This window comes from Thamnophis sirtalis, unplaced genomic scaffold (genome assembly GCF_051295495.1).
Source record: "Thamnophis sirtalis isolate CommonGarterSnake01/CBP01778 unplaced genomic scaffold, rThaSir2_p1.2 scaffold_9, whole genome shotgun sequence".
Classification (NCBI taxonomy): Eukaryota; Metazoa; Chordata; class Lepidosauria; order Squamata; family Natricidae; genus Thamnophis; species Thamnophis sirtalis.
This window is the reverse complement of record NW_028261389.1, coordinates 54,256,865-54,277,780: the sequence shown is the minus strand read 5'-3', so window position 1 is coordinate 54,277,780 and position 20,916 is coordinate 54,256,865. Positions and strand designations below refer to the sequence as shown.

The following is a 20,916-nucleotide window of genomic DNA, read 5'->3' as shown; positions in this document are numbered from 1 at the left end:
CCACGGTGTTCATCCTGTCCCTGCTGAGAGATGAAAGTCATTGCCATGGTAGCGGAAGAACCAAGCCCCGCGCTCCTCCACCGGGAGCTACGGCAGCCCTGGGCGACCCTCGCAAGAAGTCCTGGCCGCGCTTCCCCTTCGAGTCTCTCGCTTGGATTTCCCCAGTCGAAGCTCCCCCGATGTTCCGCGGTCACCGGAGTAGCTTTCAGTGAAGCTCTGGCTGGCTGAAAGGCAAGCGAGGGTAGAAGTAGCCACCTGCATACCTGGAGTTTTGTGTTCATTTGGATCTGAGATCTTTGCTTGATTTCTAGGTTTTCAGAACCCAACTGGAGACCCGCAACCGAATTGCTTGCATGGTGAGCGGAGAAACAAAGCGATGGGCCAGCCTCGTCCTCTCCCGCCTTTGGTTTTTGGGAACCAGCTTCAAGGTTCCCTTTCAAGAGCGCTGGTGGGAAATCTGGCAATTGCGCTGACAAGGCCAGGAGGGCATCAAGTGAGCGCGCGCCTTCCAGCTACCGAACCGATAGTGAAGAAAATAGGATACCGTTACTGGATTCTGTGCATAATTAGTTGGAGGCAATGCTCATTCAACACGTTGGATCTTGACTTGATTCATTAGCCGATAAATGCAATGAGGGTCATTGTCCCTTGAATATCATGATCACAGAATTAGAGATGAATCCCTGCACTGAGACTTAGGGAATGAATGAATGATGTGTATAAATCAAGTCCTTTCATTTCTTCTAAAACAAACCTAACAGTTAAATAATTTGCATTTATGTCAAAGTCAAAATTAAGAATAATTCTGATGGCCTTTTCAGTTGTCAGGTTAATTTTTATTGATAGATACTGGTGGTCCTCAATTTACAGTCATTCATTCAGTGACCAGTTGAAGTTGCAGCAACACTGAAAAAAGTGTCTTATGAACATTTTTCACACAACTTTTGCGCCATTCCCCAGTCGTGTGTTCCAAATTTGGATGCTTGCTGACTGGCATCTATTTATGTCTATTACAGTGTTATGTGGTAATGTTAATCCCTTTATATCCTTCTGACAAGAAAAGTCAAGGGGGAAATCAGATTCTAACTTAATAACTAACTTAATAACTGCTTAAGTGCAGTTATTAACTGTAGCAAGGAAGGTCATAAAATGGGAAAAAATGCACCCACCGACTTACATAGCAACATAATTTTTGGGCTCAGTTGTCATAAATCAAGGTAAATACAGGTACAATAACTATTCTAATATTGAAGCTCCTGGATAAAATCTATATGTATTTTTGGAGAAAAGTTTGGTATTTGTGTGGTCACTAAGTCACATGCTGACTTGATGGCACATAATATATTAAAACAATATTGATTTTATTCACCTATCTTTCATAATAAAATTAACTTTATATACAACCTATTTTTCTGATGGCAAATTTCTACCACCTAGTGGATAAAAACTCAGATTTCTGAAATTTAAATCCTGTTTTAGAGTTGCTTAGTACATAATTAGCGTGGCACGACAAAACCGCGGTCCACTAAAGCACGCCCGATTAAAGCGCGTACCTGACATCATCAGCAGTGCGACAAATACGACCGCGGAGAAAAAAAGGGCACTTTAAAAAGCGCTTTTAAAGCAAGCCGATTCACATAAAGGTAAGGGTTAGGGTTAGGGTTAGGGTTAGGGTTAGGGTTAGGGTTAGGGTTAGGTTAAGGGTTAGGGTTATGTTAAGCGTTAGGGTTAGGTTTAGGGTTAGGTTAAGGGTTAGCGTTAGGTTTAGGGTTAGGTTAAGGGTTAGGTTTAGGGTTAGGTTAAGGGTTAGGGTTAGGTTTAGGGTTAGGTTTGGGGGGGCTAGGTTTAGATTTACGCGTTAATTTTAACTTTACCTCTCACAGCGTGCTGTTTTCGTCGCGCTGTGATGACGTCACGTACGCGCTTTCATCGAGCGCGCTTTAGTCTACCGCGGTTTTGTGGTGGAACCCATAATTAGACCATGTAATCCAATAACCTTGAAACATTTCCTTTAAATTCCATAAGATAAGGACATGGAATCACCACAAATAAAATTATTTAGGGAAAAACTAACAGAAAGAAAGATTTACTGACTATTTTGTTAGATTAACATCAAACTGAGATGATAGTTTAAAGAGTACATTTCATAGAACATATTTATAAGTAGAGAGTCATTCTTTAAAAAAAAAAAGACCCGGGGAACAGAATTAAAAGAAAAATAAATATAACTATTAAATATGCAGAAGTATCTATTATAGTACAAACATATAATATGTTAGTTAGTCTACATATTTGGAAACTGCAGTTTCTTGAAAATATATAGATCTGAATAATCTCTTTCATTGTTGATTCTTCTTACGTTCATATATACATATCCTGCTCTTCAGTATAATATATTCTTCCCTCTATTTTGAGGGAATCTAAATATGCTCTTTGGTTCTTATCCAGTGTTAACATTCATAAATTACATGTCCCATATTAAAAATAGTTTGTGAGAGAGATGAAAATATCCACGTGATTCAAAATTCAGTGATTCATTTATCACTGCAACTTGGGGAGATGCAAACAAGCGTCCAGAGGAGGTGTAGCAATTAAATGTAACATTTAATTGGTGCAAGAACAGTACCTTTCCCAAAGTTTCATTGCATTGTTTCATTATCCATTTCTGCTTCTTTTGTTATTTGGATTTTTCAGGAAGTTGTATATTAAGATTACACAAAAGTGAGGCAGGATAGCAAAATTTTTAGTAATCCTTGGTTTAAATATTTTTAATTGATTTTTAATAACTCTGAATTTAGCTATCCTTTTTCCCTTAGTAGTGAACATTGTAATAGAGTTTGCTAGTGCCATGCAAGAGTACCTTTCCTTTCTGTAAGGAGACCTTTTTGTTTCCATTTTTTCAGGCATGAATAGGAGCATAAAAGTAGGATTTCTTAACCATAAAGCATGATCTAGAACAGTGATGGCTAACCTTTTCTGGACCTAGTGCCCACAGAGAGGGCACTGCATGCCACCTCTGGCACATGTGTCATAGGTTCGCCATCACGAATCTAGAATATTATGCATGATGTTTAAAAGTATGTGTTGGGTTTCATATATCAGGGATAATATTTCTACATTTGAAATATATTGAAAATAAAGCCTTAGATACACTGCAGAATATCCTCCAACTTGAGAATCAGCAGGATCCATTCTCAATAGGTATGTGTTCTGACCTCCTCCTCTGTCCAATAATGAAAGCTGAGACAAGTTTAGCTAGAATGTACTTTTAATAGCAAGAAGCCAAAATCTCGGTGGCTGAAAGCCAAGCAAACAAACAGATAAAGAAATTGGCAGAAAGTCCGACAAACCTTGGCAATTCAGACAACTTGGCAGCAATCCAGCCTGCCAAGTTAGTTACGTTCTCTTTAGTTAATGCATTGATTTCTGCAAGAGGGGCATGTCACAATCAGTCTTTTTTATAGTCTGGAGAGGAGCCTAATGACCACCAGCTGAGCGCAATTACCTCCTGTAATTGCATAATTATTCTTGACGCTGAGTAACTCTTCGATGGCGTGCATCCAGGAACAACTCACTGCTGGTTTCTGGATCACTCTCCCTTGTCTCCTCCCCACTGGTCCAAGGCTCAGGCGCCACCTGGTGGCCAATCAGTCTCTCGGCGCCCTGGTCAGAGACGGAACCCTGTCCAGGGTCCTCCACATCCTCCAGGGCCGACTCATAGGGCCCCTCGCTGTCGGAGTCTGGTGGCAGGTCCAATGGCTCCTGCTGGGCCACAACAGGTATGGATGGAACTGCACTACTTGTTACTTCCAAGTAACCTCTGTGATTGTATATATGGTGCAGAGGATGCTCTTGGTCTAGTTTTCTTAGATTAGAGATTGTTGACCCTAATCTGTTCATCTTAATTTAGATTTTTTTTAAACTATAAATAGAAAGAGCAACATATTCAATATCCATGCTGTCTGTCTATGTTGTCTGTTTACAATTCCTTTAAACAATACTCCACATCATGATAGTGATGATATTCCCTAGCAATAATCTTATAGTAACAGTGCTCTTCCTTCATAATATTAATACATATTAATTATTAATACTAATCAACCATAATAATAAAATTAATCTTTCTTTTATAGTTTTAAAAGTTCTAACTTCTGTTTCTCTTATTTAGCCATCGATAAAACAAACCCCATATCTCAAAATATTCAGTGTCTTCCTTTTCTTTAATTTTAAGAGTTGGTTTACTCATTTCTGCACATTCTAAGATTTGTATTATTATCTTCTCTTCTGTAGGGATCTCCTCGCCCTTTCAATGTTATGCAAACACGATTCTGGCTGCTGTTAACACATGCACTATTAAATACACATTCATTTTACTATATTTTTCTGGTATAATGCCCAATTAGATCTATATGTTCCTTTACCATTTTTTATATCCAGGTATATATTTTTGTCCATTTTTTTCCCATTTTTTTTTTGCTTTTGGACATGTCCACATGTGGACATGTGGTAGTATGAACCCGGGATCTGGTTGCACTTCCAACACTTGGCAGACATATCTTTAAACATCCTGGCTAATCTTGTTGGAGGGAAGTGCCATCTGTAAAACATTTTATATACATTTTCTTTATATGCAGTAGACATTGTTAATTTATAGTTTCTTTCCCACAATTTTTGCCATTTATCCAATTCTATAGAGTGTGCAATTTTTGGCCCATGCTATCATGGTTTCCTTTACTTGCTCTTCTTCCATTCTAATACTCAATAAATAATTATAGAATTTTTAAATTAGTGTCTCATCCGGTCCTATTAAAATTTGATCCTGTTCTGTTGGTTCCTTTTAAAAACCATTTATTTTAGTTTCTTCTGGAATCTAGAAAGTATTCAGCCTTTTCCATTTGCAATTGGATTACAGTTCCTTCCAATTCAGACCCCTTGCATCCTGGACATATATTGTTTCAACTTCTACCCTCAAAACGACACTATAGAGCACTGCACACCAAGATAATTAGACACAAGAACATTTTTTCCTGAACACCATCACTCTGCTAAACAAATAATCCCCTCAACACTGTCAAACTATTCACTGCATTACTATTACTATTAGATTTAGATTTAAAGTTTATTTATATGCCGCCCTTTTCCCTGGGGGGACTCAGGGCGGCTTACAACTTATAAAAAGGGGGGGGGAGAAAAACTTTTAACATATAAGACAAATACATAATTAAAACACAACATTCATACTATTCGGGCAGGTTGTAGTCTTAACCCCAGGCCTGACGGGATAGCCAAGTTCTGAGGGCTGTGCGGAAGGTCTGGAGGGTGGTGAGGGTACGAATTTCCACGGGGAGATCGTTCCACAGGGTCGGAGCTGGCACCGAGAAGGCTCTCCTCCGCGTAGTTGCCAGTCGACATTGACCGGCAGATGGGACTCGGAGGAGGCCTAACCGGTGAGATCTAATAGGTCGTGTGGAGGTAATTGGCAGTAGGCGGTCTCTCAAGTATCCAGATCCACTACCATGGAGGGCTTTATGGGTGGCAAGTAGCACCTTGAAGCGCACCCGGAGATCGACAAGTAGCCAGTGCAGCTCGCGGAGGATAGGTGTTATGTGGGTGAAACGAGGTGCACCCACAATCGCTCACGCGGCCGCATTCTGGACTAGCTGAAGTCGCCGAATACTCTTCAAGGGCAGCCCCATGTAGAGCACATTGCAGTATTCCAGCCTAGAGGTCACAAGGGCACGAGTGACTGTTGTGAGAGCCTCCCGGTTCAGGTAGGGGCGCAACTGGTGGACCAGGCGAACCTGGGCAAATGCCCCCCTGGTCACAGCTGACAAGTGATGTTCGAAAGTCAGCTGTGGTTCCAGGAGGACTCCCAAGTTGCGGACCCTGTCTGAGGGGCGTAGTGTTTGACCCCCCAGCCTGAGAGATGGAATACTAGCCAAATTGGTGGGAGGGAAACACAACAGCCACTCGGTCTTATCTGGGTTGAGCACGAGTTTGTTAGCCCTCATCCAGTCACTAACAGCTTCAAGTCCCTGGTTCATCACTTCCACCGCTTCATTGAGTTGGCACGGGGCGGACAGATACAACTGGGTATTGTCCGCATACTGGTGGTATTTTATCCCGTGCCGCCGAATGATCTCGCCCAGCGGTTTCATGTAGATGTTGAAAAGTAGGGGGGACAGGACCGAACCCTGCGGCACCCCATATGTTAGGGGTCGATCTCTGCCCTCCAACTAACACCGACTGCGACCTGTCCGAGAGGTAAGAGGAGAACCACCGCAAAACAGTGCCTCCCACCCCCACCTCCCGCAGTCGTCGCAGAAGGATACCATGGTCGATGGTATTGAAAGCCGCTAAGAGGTCAAGGAGAACCAGGATGGAGGCGTAGCCTCCGTCCCTGGCTCTCCAGAGGTCATCGGTCAATGCGACCAAAGCGGTTTCTGTGCTGTAGCCAGGCCTGAAGCCAGACTGGAATGGGTCAAGATAGCTAGCTTCCTCCAAGGACCACTGGAGCTGAAAGGCCACCACCTTCTCAACAACCTTCCCAACAAAGGGGAGGTTGGAGACTGGACGATAATTGTTAAGAATGGCTGGATCCAAAGATGGTTTCTTCAGGAGGGGTCTCACCACCGCCGCTTTAAGTGCGGGGGGAAAGACCCCCTCCTGAAGGGAGGCAGTAACAACCGCCTGGATCCAGCCCCGTGTCACCTCCCTGCTGTTAGCAACCAGCCAGGAGGGGCACGGGTCCAGTACACATGTGGAGGCACTCACAGCTCTCATGGCCTTGTCCACGTTCCCAGGGGCAACATCCTGAAACTCAACCCAGGGGTGGTCTACCAGATTATCCCCTTGTGCCTCGGCTGGATCTGCAGAATCGGAGTCCAACTCCGACCGAAACCGAGCAACTTTGTCCGCTAAGAACTGGACGTAGTCCTCAGCCCTACCCTGCAGGGGATCCTCCGTAACCCTCCTATTTAGGAGGGAACGGGTTATCCTAAACAGGGTGGCTGGGCGCGACTCAGCGGAGGCGATCAAGGTGGCAATATAAGCTCTTTTTGCCGTCCTAATTGCCCTGATGTATTCCTTGATGCACGATGTTAGAAGTGCTCGTCTCGATTCGGATTTGTTGGACCTCCATAGGTGCTCTAGGCGTCTCTTCCGGCGCTTCCTCTCCCGGAGTTCCTCGGTAAACCAAGGAGGCCTCCTGGATCCACTGCCTCGGAGCGGCCGTAGTGGCGCAATCCGGTCAAGAGACTCCGACGCTGCCGAGTTCCAGGCAGCAACCAGGGTCTCCACCGGACTGTGGGCGAGAGTATCAGGAATAACCCCAAGCTCCGTCTGGAACCTCAAGGGGTCCATAAGTCGCCTGGGGCGGAACCACCTGGTCGGTTCCTCCTCCCTACAGTGGAGGTTTGGTCTCCGAAAGTCAAGCCTCAGTAGGCAGTGGTCTGACCACGACAGGGGTATGATCTCACTACCCCTCAGACCAAGATCACAAGTCCACTGCTCCGAGAGGAATACGAGGTCGAGCGTGTGACCCGCTGAGTGGGTTGGGCCCCGAATTACCTGGGTCAAGCCCATGGCTGTCATGGAAGCCATGAACTCCTGCGCTCCATCAGAGTGTTCACCGAGCGAAGGCAAATTGAAATCCCCCAGAACCATAAGCCTGGGGAACTCAACTGCCAGCTCGGCTACCGACTCGAGGAGCGAGGGGAGGGCTGCTGCAACGCTGTTGGGAGGCAGGTACGTTAACAGCAAACCCACTTGACCCTTGAGGTCCAACTTCACCAGGAGGGACTCACACCCGACAAGCTCCGGAGCAGGGATCCTACGAGGTACTAGAGACTCTCGGATAACAAGTCACACCTCCACCCCTTCCCTGGGCTCTCGGCTGATGGAGCACCTGAAATCCTTCTGGGCACATCTCTACAAGGGGGACTCCTCCCTCCGGGCCCAGCCAGGTTTCAGTAATACATGCCAGGTCTGCCCTCTCGTCTAAAATTAAGTCCCGGACGAGGGGAGCCTTGTGAATTACAGACCTGGCATTTAGCGACAACAGCCTGAGACCAGGGTCCTGATTACTCGCGCCATCTGGCCTTGGAGTGGGACTCATAGGGCCGGAAGGAGGGATCTCTGTGACGTAGCGAGCCCTCCTTCCCCGGTAATGGCCAGCCCTAAAGTCCCCGCCATATCTGCCCCTCCCTGTTACGACCGTGATGCTCCGGCCCACTCCCGTGTCCGTGGTTCCCTCAACCATCCCTATGGCTCCCGCGTTCCCCGGCAGGCCCTCCGAATCAAGCACACTCATTTGTTCACTCAGACAGTCCCCATGTGATAGTTAAAACACATAAAATACAGCAAAATAGATCAATAAAAGTGGGACCATTCACTCAATCACATGCGTATCCCATGCATATCCCATACAAAAGAAAGAAAGAAGAGGAGAAAAGAAAAAGAAGGAGAGAGAAAGTTGCGCAATTATTAAAAAAGGTGCAAGTTCTGGGAAGGTCCAAAAAGTCCAGGATGGTTGAGGAAAGGAGAGGGCCTTCTTACGTACTGTAAGTACCCCCACTCGTCCAGTAGTGGCACTATCTGTGGCAGCAGGTCCAAGGTGGCATCAGGCAACGATGGCCATGGCAGATGAAAGTGCAGATAAAAGGGCAGATGAAAATTAGTCTTCTCATCGTTCCTATCACCCATATCCTCCCACTTATGATTGCAGGATTATAATTTTGTTGCTTGTATCCTTATGATTTATATTGATATTGTTTCCTGATTGCTTATTTGTACCTTATGACTATCATTAAGTGTTGTACCTTATGATTCTTGATGAATGTATCTTGTCTTTTTATGTACACTGAGAACATATGCACCAAAGACAAATTCCTTATGGGTCCAATCACACTTGGCCAATCAAGAATTCTACTCTACTCTACTCTTTGTTGGCCTGTGTTAATCTCTAATTCATTTCTTCTGCTTTTTTCTCTGTTTGTTCTAACTTCTCTTCAATTGTTTTAATCTTTTCTTCATTTTTGGCTAGAATTTGCTGAAAAGTCCCCAGTTTTTCATCCATGCTTTGCATTTTTCCCTTGATCTCTCCCATCTCAGTCCTTATCTCACTCATTTCAGTCTTCATTTCAGTATAGTTCTTAGTTATGGTCTTTTGAAATGATTGGAACATTCCTTGCATAACTTTCTGAATTGTATTGATTTTTTCCTGCTGAATTCAACTTTCTATTGACCTTTGGCTTGAAGGGCTTGACATTGTTGATGACGGACTGGATGCTGATGCTGATGTAGTTCCCCCCCCCCCCCCCCATAATTTAGATAGGTTTGAAGTTGACATTTTGAACTATATTGATATACCAATAACTTTGGACAAAGCACCCCACCAGCATTCAAAATTCTCCCAGGTCTTCCACTCCCTCTTCATCTCATTTTTAATATTAACTATTAATATTAAAAGGAAGTGTGGATTAGAATTTAACCCTGGACAGCATATTGGAAACAGTGTTGCAAGACTATCATAAAACCTAGATAAGCTGCCTGCATCTGAGATTTGTTTACTGAGAAAATTACTGAGAAAGAGTAATTTGATTGGACATAGACTTCAGCAGCTGTACAATTGAGCAACTGCAATTGGGGAATAATAGAGGTTGCTTAAAAGAAAAAAGAAGAATTCTACATCTCAGCTTCTAATACTTTTTCCTGGAGATCCAAACGAAATGAGTGGAATTGTAAAGGAGATGGATTTACTTTTCCAAAATGCAATGGACATGATGGAGAAAAGTTTTAAGGAGGCCATGGGGAAAATAGAAAATTCCCATACAAGGGTTTATGAGTGAAGATCAAGTTGCTCAGGAAAATGAGGAGTCATCAAAAGAAAGGGAGGAGCCAATAAAAGAAATGAAAGGGGGGAAATATAAAGAGGAGATGATAATAAAAATAATAGTGGAGGATGAATTAAATCAGGGGAGAAATATATTAAGAAGGTTGAATGATATGATTGAAAGGAAGACAGGGGCTGGGATAGAAAGCTTAGAAATTAGGCAGTGGAAGAGGGTGGAAATGGGAGGAATATTTAGGTCAAACATCCAAGAAGTAGATATACATAGAATTAGAGATGTATGGAAGGAATATGGGAGGCAGGCCAAAAATAAGCATAGCAATTAAAACATCGAGATGGGCAATAGACAATGGTTAAATGACTTTCTTCTTCTCTTTCTCCTTATTGTTTTTTGGACTTTCCTTTCCCTTTCCTCTCTTTTCTTCAAGGCATAGGAACTATAAAGCTGAAACAGGCAATGAGATGATGAAGGGATGACTTTCTTTTTGTTGTTGTTACCTGGAGTTGTTCTTTTCTTTTTATATATTTCTTTTTGTTTTGTTTTGTTTTCTGACATGGGATATATGTAATCTTTTATGGTCTAATTTCTAGATAAGAGAGACAGAAGTTAGAAGGGAAGAGATATTAAAAGACGAAGTATTAAAGAGGAGAGTTGTTAAGTATTATTATTGTATCACTATGTAATTACACTATTACTATTGTGGATGTAAAGTACCCTAACGATGCCTGCTTCATAATAAGCGATCCAATATTGTAATACAAAAAGCAGTGATTTATTAACACTTCATTAGGCATTCTTCATTAGGCATTTCTTATTCGCAGCCATCTTTTTTGCTTTTTTTATCTGCTTTTGAACTTTGCCCGTGTTTCTGTCCTCCCTTCAGTCTTTGTCATAAATCACGTTATCCAATAGCTTCATTCATCCCAACCCAGCTACTGTAATCTGAGATCCAGCTCTGCTGCCGCTCTGCATGGAATGTCAACACAGAGAGTTGACCTTGGAGATGAATACAAAAATGAAGATGAATACTATGACTGTTTAAGTGTGATTACACCCAGACCACACACTGTTTAATGAAAATTGGATTGAATGTAATATAAATAAAATAAATAAAACTTTAAAAAAAGAAGAAATCAGAGAGAAGAAGTACATGGCAAGGAATGAGAGAAAGAAATATAATTTGTCATTTAAACTGGCAAAGAAAGTGCAAAAAACTGAACTTCTAACTGGGACCCAGACTGTTAGACAACTTTACCTTATCTGATGGTCAGTAGTATGATGCTAAAAGCATATCTTTGTTTCCAATATGCTACTTTAAAAAAAAGCTTTACGTAACAGCAATATGTTTAATATTCTTTATGCAAAGAAACTAAATATGAGGTTCTTTAGATTTTTTTTTAAAGGGCACAGTATCACATAGCAATTTTTTTTGAAAGGGCAAAAATCAGGCTTTATCTGAGAAAACGCTTCAGCCATTTTGTTATGCTTGCCCTGCTTTCTATAAAGTCATGGTGCCCCAATCTATTTGCCCTTCTCCCAAACAGAAAAATGGGAAATTCTGGGTAGACAGAATTAGGGAGTCTTTCCATATAGTAATTCCTTGCCAGCCCTTTTGGTTTGGGCAGATGACAATTAGCACCATTTTCACTTTGTTGTCAATTTCTACTGTTAATGCTTCTGTTTCTGTTTGCTTTTTTTAAAACTTCCACAAAAAAAAGTTTCAAAACCCTGGTTTAGCTAGTTCATAAATTATAAATCTTAAAGAAATGTGTTTCTTGTTTTTTTAACACACTATTCAAATATACTGCCTACAGCAGTTTGCAAAAAACAAAACAAAACAAAACGTTTTAACCTGCAATGTGCAAATAATAGTAGGTTGAAAAGGAAATTGCACCAGTGGAAAACCAAAGAAACCATAATTATGTTCCATCAATTTGCAAATTGGATTTTTTTTTAGATTTAGAAGTGAGATTGCTGTTTCAAGAATGAATTCATTGCCATTCAATACTTCAAATAGGCATAACGTGAAATAAAAGGCAGAGTAGCTGAGACACGTGGGAAGAAGCATGGATTTAGAAATTGCAATGCTACAGAAAATCAATAATTTAAAAAACAGCTTGATTTTGTCAAGCTTTGCCTGAATGTTGTAGAATGATTAATAGAAATATTTTTTTAAATAGAATACATCCAACATTTGATGACAACTTGAGAGTGGATTTCATAGCAGAGGACCTCCTGTTGTTAGCTAATAATCTGAAAAGTCAGGCCTCAATAATCTTTTTTGAACATTGTGCTGAAATTTCCTATAATCTCTATTGTTTCTGTCTGGTCGAGGTATTGTAATATCATGTCATTTAATTTCTTGAGATTGTCAATGCTCCTCCTTTGTAGAATTATTTTTTTTGAAAATTCATCCATCTTCTCTCCAGTGTGTACTGTTACAAAAAGAAGAAACAAAGAGAGAGACAAAAAGAGAAGAAAGAAATGATTATGTTTAAACTAATCTTACCGTATCAAACTCCATGATTATTGTTACTGAGCTATTAAATAGCCTATTTTAAACACCAATGTAAGTTTGATCAAAATGCAATATATGATGTTTTATGACAAGTTGCTCTGTACTAGCTTTGCATTGTGAACAAACAAATCCTGCTACTTTACCAAAATCCTAACTAAAGTCTTAAATACCGTATAAGAGTATAAGATGCACTTTCCCCACCACAAAAGTGGGTGAAAATTTAGGTGTGTCTTGTAAGGTTGAATGCATTTTGGGGCTCCCAAGAAAAAAATAATTTTTGCCCTCTGCGTGTCATGTTTTTGCTCTCCCAGGCCCCCAGAAGCACTCTGCAGTGCTCTGCATGGCCCATTTTCAGCAAAAACAGGCCTGTTTTTGGGCTCCCAAGCCCTCCATGCATCACATTATCATCCTCCCAGGCCCCCAGAAGCACACTGCAGGCCAGAAATGGGCACATTTTGGCAAAAATAGGCCATGTGGAGCACTGCAGAGTGCTTCTATGGGCCAGGAGGGCCAAAAAGCAACATGCGGAGGGCTTGGGAGCTTAAAAGCAACCATGTTTTTTGCAAAAAAAAAAATGGTCCGTTTTTGGTGAAAATGGGCCATGCGGAGTACTGCAGAATGCTTCTGGGGGCTGTGGAGGGCAAAAACATGACACACAGAGGCCAAAAACTATTTTTTTTCTTGTTTTCTTCCTGTAAATTTAGGTGCGTCTTATAATCTATTGCATTTTATAGTCTGAAAAATACGGTATATTGCAAATGGTCCAACATCCACTCCTTTCCATCCGTCTACAGTAAAGAATATCCGAAGATCTGGTAACTGCAATGGCATAGATTTTTCTCATCTTATCTAGTTATTAACACAAGACATATGCAGATGTAGTCCAGCAGTGACATGCAGTCAGGGGAGGCAGAGCCTCACCACTGTCATCATGAAAATAAAAAAAAAATGTAAAAGGAAAAAGGCAAGAGCTGAGGTCAGGCTGAGCTAGTTGCTGCTAGAGTCACCATGGATGACTCTGCTTAACTGTTTAAAAAAGCCTCTAAAAAGTGCCCTCTACAGGAGGAGGCAGGAGAATGGCGTGCCTCATCTAGTCTGACTTCAGGCGTTTTATGATCACTTGAGCAGAGTTAAGCAAGGGTTAAAAGCCTAAAAATTCCTGACGTAGGTTCATAACCTTTTTAAATTATTCCAAATGCTTGAATATTTTTTGTTAAACATTTTAAATGACTTGTGGTAGAAAATCAGGATTAAAAAAACATAAACAAAATTTAATAAATAAATAAATCAAACAATATTATAAAAGGAAGGTTAATAAAGTTTTTGTATATCACCAAAATTCTGTCACTCCAGCTGTAAAACAAATCAATGCTTAGTAAAATATTTTTTAAATTTCTGTCGGTCTAAATTTCCTGAATATACACCCTACTGTTAAAGGAATTTCATACAATCAGTATGCAATATGCATTCATTTGTTCATATTTTGTTTATGAAGAGAACATGCTATAAGCATAAAACATGGCATTCACTTCTAGATTAGTCATCCATTATCATCGTTATCCTAAAAATTAAGGTGCATTTACTTACCTATTAATATTATTACAAAGGAAACAAGTGCCAGGCTGACAATTAAAATGATGATTAATGTGACAAAGTACCAGCTTTGACATCTTATGCTCCTTTGCAGTATTGGACACCCATTACTATATATGTCATCTTCGCAAACCACTATGAAACAAAAAAAATTTTATCCTAAGATAAAGTCTTATAATGGACATTAAGAATAAATATTATAAATTGTTCTAATTCCATGGAATAAATAAATGATATTTGTTGAACTCAATCCAATGATTCCTCTTACAAAAATGTCAGCCAAATAAACTAAATAACATCTTGTAACATTTTATAAATATTTAAATTCTACACCAGAAGAACTTGTTTATTTCACAATTAATTATATAAAGTACATAGAGATAGAAAATGTGATAGAAAACATGGGACATATTCACACTATCACATGTAAAATATTCTGTGCTACAGCCTATTCACTAAACCAGGGGTAGTCAGCCTTTTTATACCTACCGCCCACTTTTGTATCTCTGTTAGTAGTAGTTTTCTAACCGCCCACAGGTTTCACAGTAATGGTGATTTATAAAGTAGGGAAGTAACTTTACATTATAAAATTTATAAAGCAGAGTTAAAGCAAACCCCTACCGCCAACCATGAAAGCTGGAACGCGCACTAGTGGGCGGTAGGGACCAGGTTGACTACCACTGCACTAAACATTCACTAGGGCATACCTGCCGGAACCCACCAAGGCAGCATTCTAGGTCCCACACTCTTCCTACTTTACATAAATGACCTTTGTGATTATATTATTAGCAGCTGTGTCCTCTTTGCCAACAATGTAAAACTAACACCACAGAAAATTCTGCTACTCTACAAAACGACCTAGATTATGTATCTGAATGGTCAAACAATGGGCAACTCCAAATCTCTGCTAACAAATGCTCTGTCCTACACATTGGCAATAAAAATCAGAACATCAAATATGAGCTGGGTGTCAAAGACCTAGGACAGAGGTGGGTTTTGACCAGTACAGACCAGTATGGGTGGACCGGTAGCGGAAATTGGCTGTACCATTTCATACCTTTGCTGATGGCAGTGTGGCCACGCCCACATATTGGTACGGTCCCCTGGCCTGTCTCCGCTCACTCCCCCCGCCTGGTCGCCACTCACTCCGCCTGCCCATCCACACTATGCTTGCCCCGCTCACTCACTTCCTTTGCCCACCCAGCCAATGGGGCTGCAGTTGGCGGGTCGAAGGGGTGTCGGTGGTGAGCAGTAAATGAAGCGAGCCCCGGCCAACATCCCTGCCTAAAAGCAAAAGGCCTTTGGAAGGTGCGGGTGCCCCCTCCTCCTCCCTTTTGTAGAAACTCCTCTTGCTGCAGAATTGGGATCACTCCGTCTTTCCTGGCTTTCAGATTCTCTTGTCCTGCACAGTCTCAGTTGCTGCTTGGAGAGGGGAGATTTCTGGTTTTGCAGGGCTGAGAGAAAAAGGGGAATGATGAACAGGCCCTCCAAGGCTGCCCATCCCTGGGTGGAAAAGCCAAACTTTTCCCCCTCTCTCCATTCACAGAAGAGCTGCTGCTCCCTTTATGCCCTCCCTGGCCCCCTCCCTCCCTGGGGTCAAAGTACCTGAAAGGGACAGACAGGCTGCCACAGCTTCCTTCCAAGCAGACTCCCAGTCCCTTCCCTTCTTTCTTTTGGCAGCGGGAGAAGGAAAAGTGCTCTGGTGCAGCTGCACCCAAGCTGGCGGAGTGCCCACAATCACCGGCTCATTGCCAGGGAGACAGCCAGTGCAGATGAGTCACACGGTTGCTCCCAGTGGACGAGCACTCTACCAGCTTGGTTGCAGCCGGACAAGAGCACTTCGACCCCTGGGAGGGAGGGGGCCAGGGGAGGCCATAAAGGGACCAGCAGCTCCTCTGTGAATGGAGGGAGAGGAAAAAGTTCCGTTTCTCTCTGCCACAGCATTCAACGCTAAGTGCTGCAGCAGAGAGAATCCGAACTTTTTCCTTCTCCTTCTGTTCACAGTGGAGTTGCTGCTCCCTTTATGCCCCCCCAGCCCCCTCCCTCCCGGAGGTCAAAGTACCTGAAAGTGCTCCGGTCTGGCTGCACCCGAGCTGGTGGAGCACCTGCAACTGCCTGCCCATCGCCAGGGAGACAGCCAGTGCAGGTGAGCCGCACGGTTGCTCCGAACGGGCAGGCCTTCCACCAGTTCGGGTGCAGCCTGACAAAAGCTAGTTTGTTTTAACTCAACAAACCCAAATGTATTTTACTCTTCAAAGGATGGGAAACGGTTCTCCAGAAATTATTAACCCACAATTTCCAGCAGCTCTGACTTGCATGATCAATGGTGCTAATGGAAATTCTAATTTAGCATCATCCAGAGGACCAGGAGTTTCTTGTTCCTGTTTAATTATTTATTCTATTCATTTTTCTAAACCATTCAGAAAGCATATTTATCTTGTTAAATGCCATCAAGTAAACAGCATACATAAATCTTGAAAACTGTTAACAAAATATTGTGTAGTATACATACTTGGGGGCTGAGTTTGAGCTGCAGAAACATGTTCATTTAAATTGTTCAATGAATCAACAGCATAAAGTTTCCCTTCTTCATGTGAATTTTTAAACACACTTGCAGAAGAACTCTGCATGATGCCTATGAGATGACAACAGACTTTATTTAAAATGAAAAAAAAAAAGGATTGTTTGATTTTTTTAGGAGTGGTAGTCAAGCATGCTCAGGTAAAGAAACATGTCCTAGTTATGCAGCATAGGCTAAATATGCACATTTGAATTATCATATATAAACTCTCCAAATGATCTGAATTCCGTAAATCTATCTTTTCCCCTTGTCTACACTGCTTAGTTGCAAATTTGCATTGAGTTACACTGCATACTCAGCCTATGCTACACAAATACTATATATGAATTTTGTTTACTGCTACTTCTTGATTCATTGATTGCTTATTTGCTGTCAATCTTAGAACTTAAACACAGACCACTTTTAAGGTCAATAAAATGTTCAATTCTTTAGGGAAAACTGTGGAAACAGGATTCTTTCAAACATCATGACATCATAAAACCCAGAAAACTTCATTCTGCTCCATTGAGGGCTGTAATGAGAGGTTCCAATTATAAAGAATGGGCCATGTTGATTAGAAAATTATATATGCAACATTGATTGAATTCAGAACAGATGGGTTATTGTTCCTTTGGGAAAATATTACGTGTTGGAAAGGAATAACATCCAATAGCCACATGGTTGTTGCTATTTTGGGATTGTCTCTTTGGAAGCCCTTCAGGATAAGCTCAACATCTAGGTCAGATTGCATTTGAAAACATGTTCTGCAATCCTCTGAATCTATATCACCAATATTGAGGTTATTTGATATTTTAAAGGGGGATGCTCTATTTTTCACTAGACTCAAGCAAAATTAGGAAACAGGATGCTACTTAAATCTAATTCAAATATATTTATCTAATACAAATATATGGCAATTGACTTTAAATATCATCTGAAATACCTAAAGCTTGTTATATGAATAACTGTAATATGCAAAGGCTACCAATAAATACATCAATAAATACTTCTTCGGTTCATGAAAGAATAAAGTCTTGACACATTTAAAGGCTTAGAGAACTAAATATTACTCACATTTAAACTATCCTCAATTAATCTTATATTTTCTTTCACAATAAAATGCTGGGAAAATGCATATATCAGCAGCGTTGTTCCTTTGTCTTCTCCAAATCCACTCCAATGTATTAATGAGAGCCACAAGCTCAGCCCTGAAGCAGAATGTTGTTGCCATCTATATTTAGTATTCGTTTCTGCAAAGTTGTCAGGTTTCAAATACTTCATTGGACACAGTAAATTAAAAGCCAACATGTAAAACACTGTTAATTTTACCACATTTACAAATGGGCTGATGATCTTCACTTTATATTATCCTCTTCTTCATTATAATCAGGTTTCTGAAAACCAGCAGAACATTATCAGGGTGGGAACTAACTGGTTCTCTAGGGGAAAATCTTTTCAGGGGGAAGGTATGCAACATAGAAAAAGGTTTCATAAGTCCCAATAGACTTATTTCATCAGACACACTTGAAACATGCCAACTCTTCCTGAGCATACTAAATAGTCAGGGGCACCTTTAATAATCTATGCCATAAAGAGCATCCCAAAAGAATTGTTCCCCTTAAAATAGTTCTGCATTTTTGTCTGTGCCTGTAAGGGTCTGCCTCAACTCCTTTCCCAAGAAAGTTAAACTCTTGAAACCAGTCACATTTCAAAAGCAACTTTTACTGAGAGATAGTGATTGCAGAAAAGTCAGGTAGAATCTGAGAAACAGGCGCAAAGGGTAAAGCTAATTTTCCCCTTCAGCCCCCACCTCAATATCCAGTGTCCATCATTAGCCGATCATTTACCAGAAAGATGTTTTGACTTCACCAAGGTGGCATGGTGAAGATGCCATCCTTGGAGCATGGCGGCCTTGAATATCCGGCGTGAACTGGTCGGGAGGGGTAAATGGAAATGGTGTTAACCTCTTCACCCTCATGCTCCCAGGTAGTTACAGCTAAGTGAAAGCACGTAAACTATTTCTAATGCCTTCCTGCTCCCTTCCAGTATGGCAGTGATCTGACAGGGACCTGACATGCTACCCCTCTAGAATTAGAAGATCTATCTCTGAAGAGAAAAGGACAAGATATACATGGAAAATGCAATCATTTTGGTTTGTTAGGATATTGAGCATGGAAGTGTAGAGGCTCTGACATGGGATTCAACCACCCACTCACTCCGAGGACTCAGGAAATCCTTCCATGGCACCAGGTATTGAACCTTCCCTTTATGAACCTGCGAGTCAAGAATCTGTTTAATCTCAGAATGCTGTTCACCTTCCATCATAAAGGGTTCAGGAGCAAGAGGAGGGGTTGGCTATAAAGGCGAGGTTGACTCGGGTTTTAACAAACTGCAATGAAAGACAGATTGGACCCTCCAGCGATTTAGGCAATTCTAGTTACATGGTGACTGGATTGGTAACATGTGTGATGGGAAAGGGGCCTACGAATTTAGGGCCTAGTCTTTTAGAGGTTTGTAAGGATTGGAAGAACCACGTGGACAAATAAACACGACCCCCGACCTTAAAGTCCTTGGGCTGAGTTCTTTTTTTGTCTGTTTGGATTTTTTAAGTGGCCCTAGTGTTGTCCAGGGCCCTGTGAACAACTGGCCAAGTGTTTTATAACTGTGAGATCAATTCCTTCAACGAAGGGGCTAGTGCAGGGCTGTCAAACTCCTGGCCTAGGGGCCAGATGCAACATGCACTGGGCATGCCCATGCCCCGTTAAGCAAAGGAGAAAAAAGTCCAGATATGTCATGTGATGTCACCGTGACAACGTGAGTTTGACACCCCTGGACTAGTGGATCCTTTACGGGCAGTTCAGGCATAAGCTTAAATTGTTGGCCAGTAACTACTTGGAACAGAATGAAACCAGTGCTAGTGTTTACTGTGTTGTTGTAAGCCACCTCAGCAAATGGCAACAGGTCAGTCCAATTATCTTGCTGATAGTCGATAGCAGGTACTGTTCTAGGACTGAGTTCATTCTGTCCGAGCTCCCGTTAGTTTGAGGATGGTGCAATGAACTCAGTCCTTGTTTGGTACCAAGGTGGTCCAAAAAGGCCTTCCAAAATTTTGAAGTAAATTGAACCCCCCTACCTGAAATTATATGCTGTGGGGCACCATGTAATCAGTAAATGTGGTGCAGAAACAGTTTTACCAGTGCTTTAGCTGTAGGATTTTTTTTTGGCAAGGAATGAAATAGACCTGCTCAGGTCTGTCACGACACAAATGACTGTGTTCCCAGAGATTTCAGGGAGCTCTACAACAAAGTCCATAGAGATCTCTGACCAGGGTGCTGAAGGCTCAGCTATCTTTTGGGAGAATCCTGGTGTCTTTCCTTGCCTGCATTTAGCTAAGGCACAGATAAGAACAGCTGGAGACATAGCTTTCAACGTACTTCTTGTGGGAAGGCCACCAGAATTACCTCTTTATTAGGTGTAATGTCTTTACAAATCCAAAGTGTCCTGCCTGCCAGTGTTTGACTGGCAGGCACATACAGCTTGGTTCCTACCCATACTAGTCCTTCCTGAATGGAACATATATTTTTATGCACATTAAACCAAGCGTCATCATTCAGAGCAACCTTAAATGCATCTGCCAGGACTCCATCCAAGGGTGATTGCCCCATCACTTGTGCTCTCATGGTTACTTAAGTGGCTAGCTGGTGTGAAGAGAGCATCGGTTTGACCACCTCCACCTTGGACCTATTGTATTGAGGCATTCTTGACAATGCATCAATGAGGGAATTCTTTCCTTTTCTTGCAACAGTACTGCCTCCACAGCCACATCACTGGGATCTGCTTGGATTACAAATGGCTTGTTTGCGTCTGGTTGTTTTAGCACTGGCTGGGCCACAAAAACCATTTACGTTTTTTGAATGCCGCTTGGCATTCCATAGTCCATTTCAATGGTTGGCTGAGCTTAGATTTTCCTCCCACTTTGGTTTTCAGTAAGCTAGTTCGAGATGGTACCTACTCTAGAACAGCCTGCACTTTCTCTGGGTCCATTTCCACACCCTTGTGGGATATTCAGTAGGCCAGAAAGTTTTGCCGTGACTAATGTTTTCTTTTTTAACAATAAAAGTTTTTAAAAAATATATAAACAGCCAGGAGGGCAATTAAAAGCAGCCTTCCACTCATCTCACATCGAATTCTGATATGGTATTACGCCTCCCTCAAGTCTAGTTTCGTAAAGATTCCTCCCTTCATCAAGTGAGCCAACATGTCGTTCATGAGGGTTACATATTTTCAGATCATGGTAATCTACACAGAGACATAAAGACCCATCTTTCCTCTAAATAACCTAGGGCAGCCACCCATTCATCAGTTTCAATTGGTGAGCCTCTCATTTCAGAGCA

At 41.8% G+C, this 20,916-nt stretch overlaps 1 protein-coding gene across 1 annotated transcript; it reads right to left on the bottom strand.

The window, feature by feature from the left end:
• Nucleotides 1-10,884: 10,884 nt before the first annotated feature.
• On the bottom strand, nucleotides 10,885-19,753 carry LSMEM1 (leucine rich single-pass membrane protein 1). Its single transcript, XM_087723620.1, is given in 5 exon segments — nucleotides 10,885-12,138; nucleotides 12,141-12,286; nucleotides 13,957-14,097; nucleotides 16,475-16,597; nucleotides 17,597-19,753. Coding segments are annotated over 4 exon segments (447 nt in total). The 5' UTR covers nucleotides 16,593-16,597; nucleotides 17,597-19,753; the 3' UTR covers nucleotides 10,885-12,096.
• Between the last annotated feature and the right edge of the window lie 1,163 nt (nucleotides 19,754-20,916).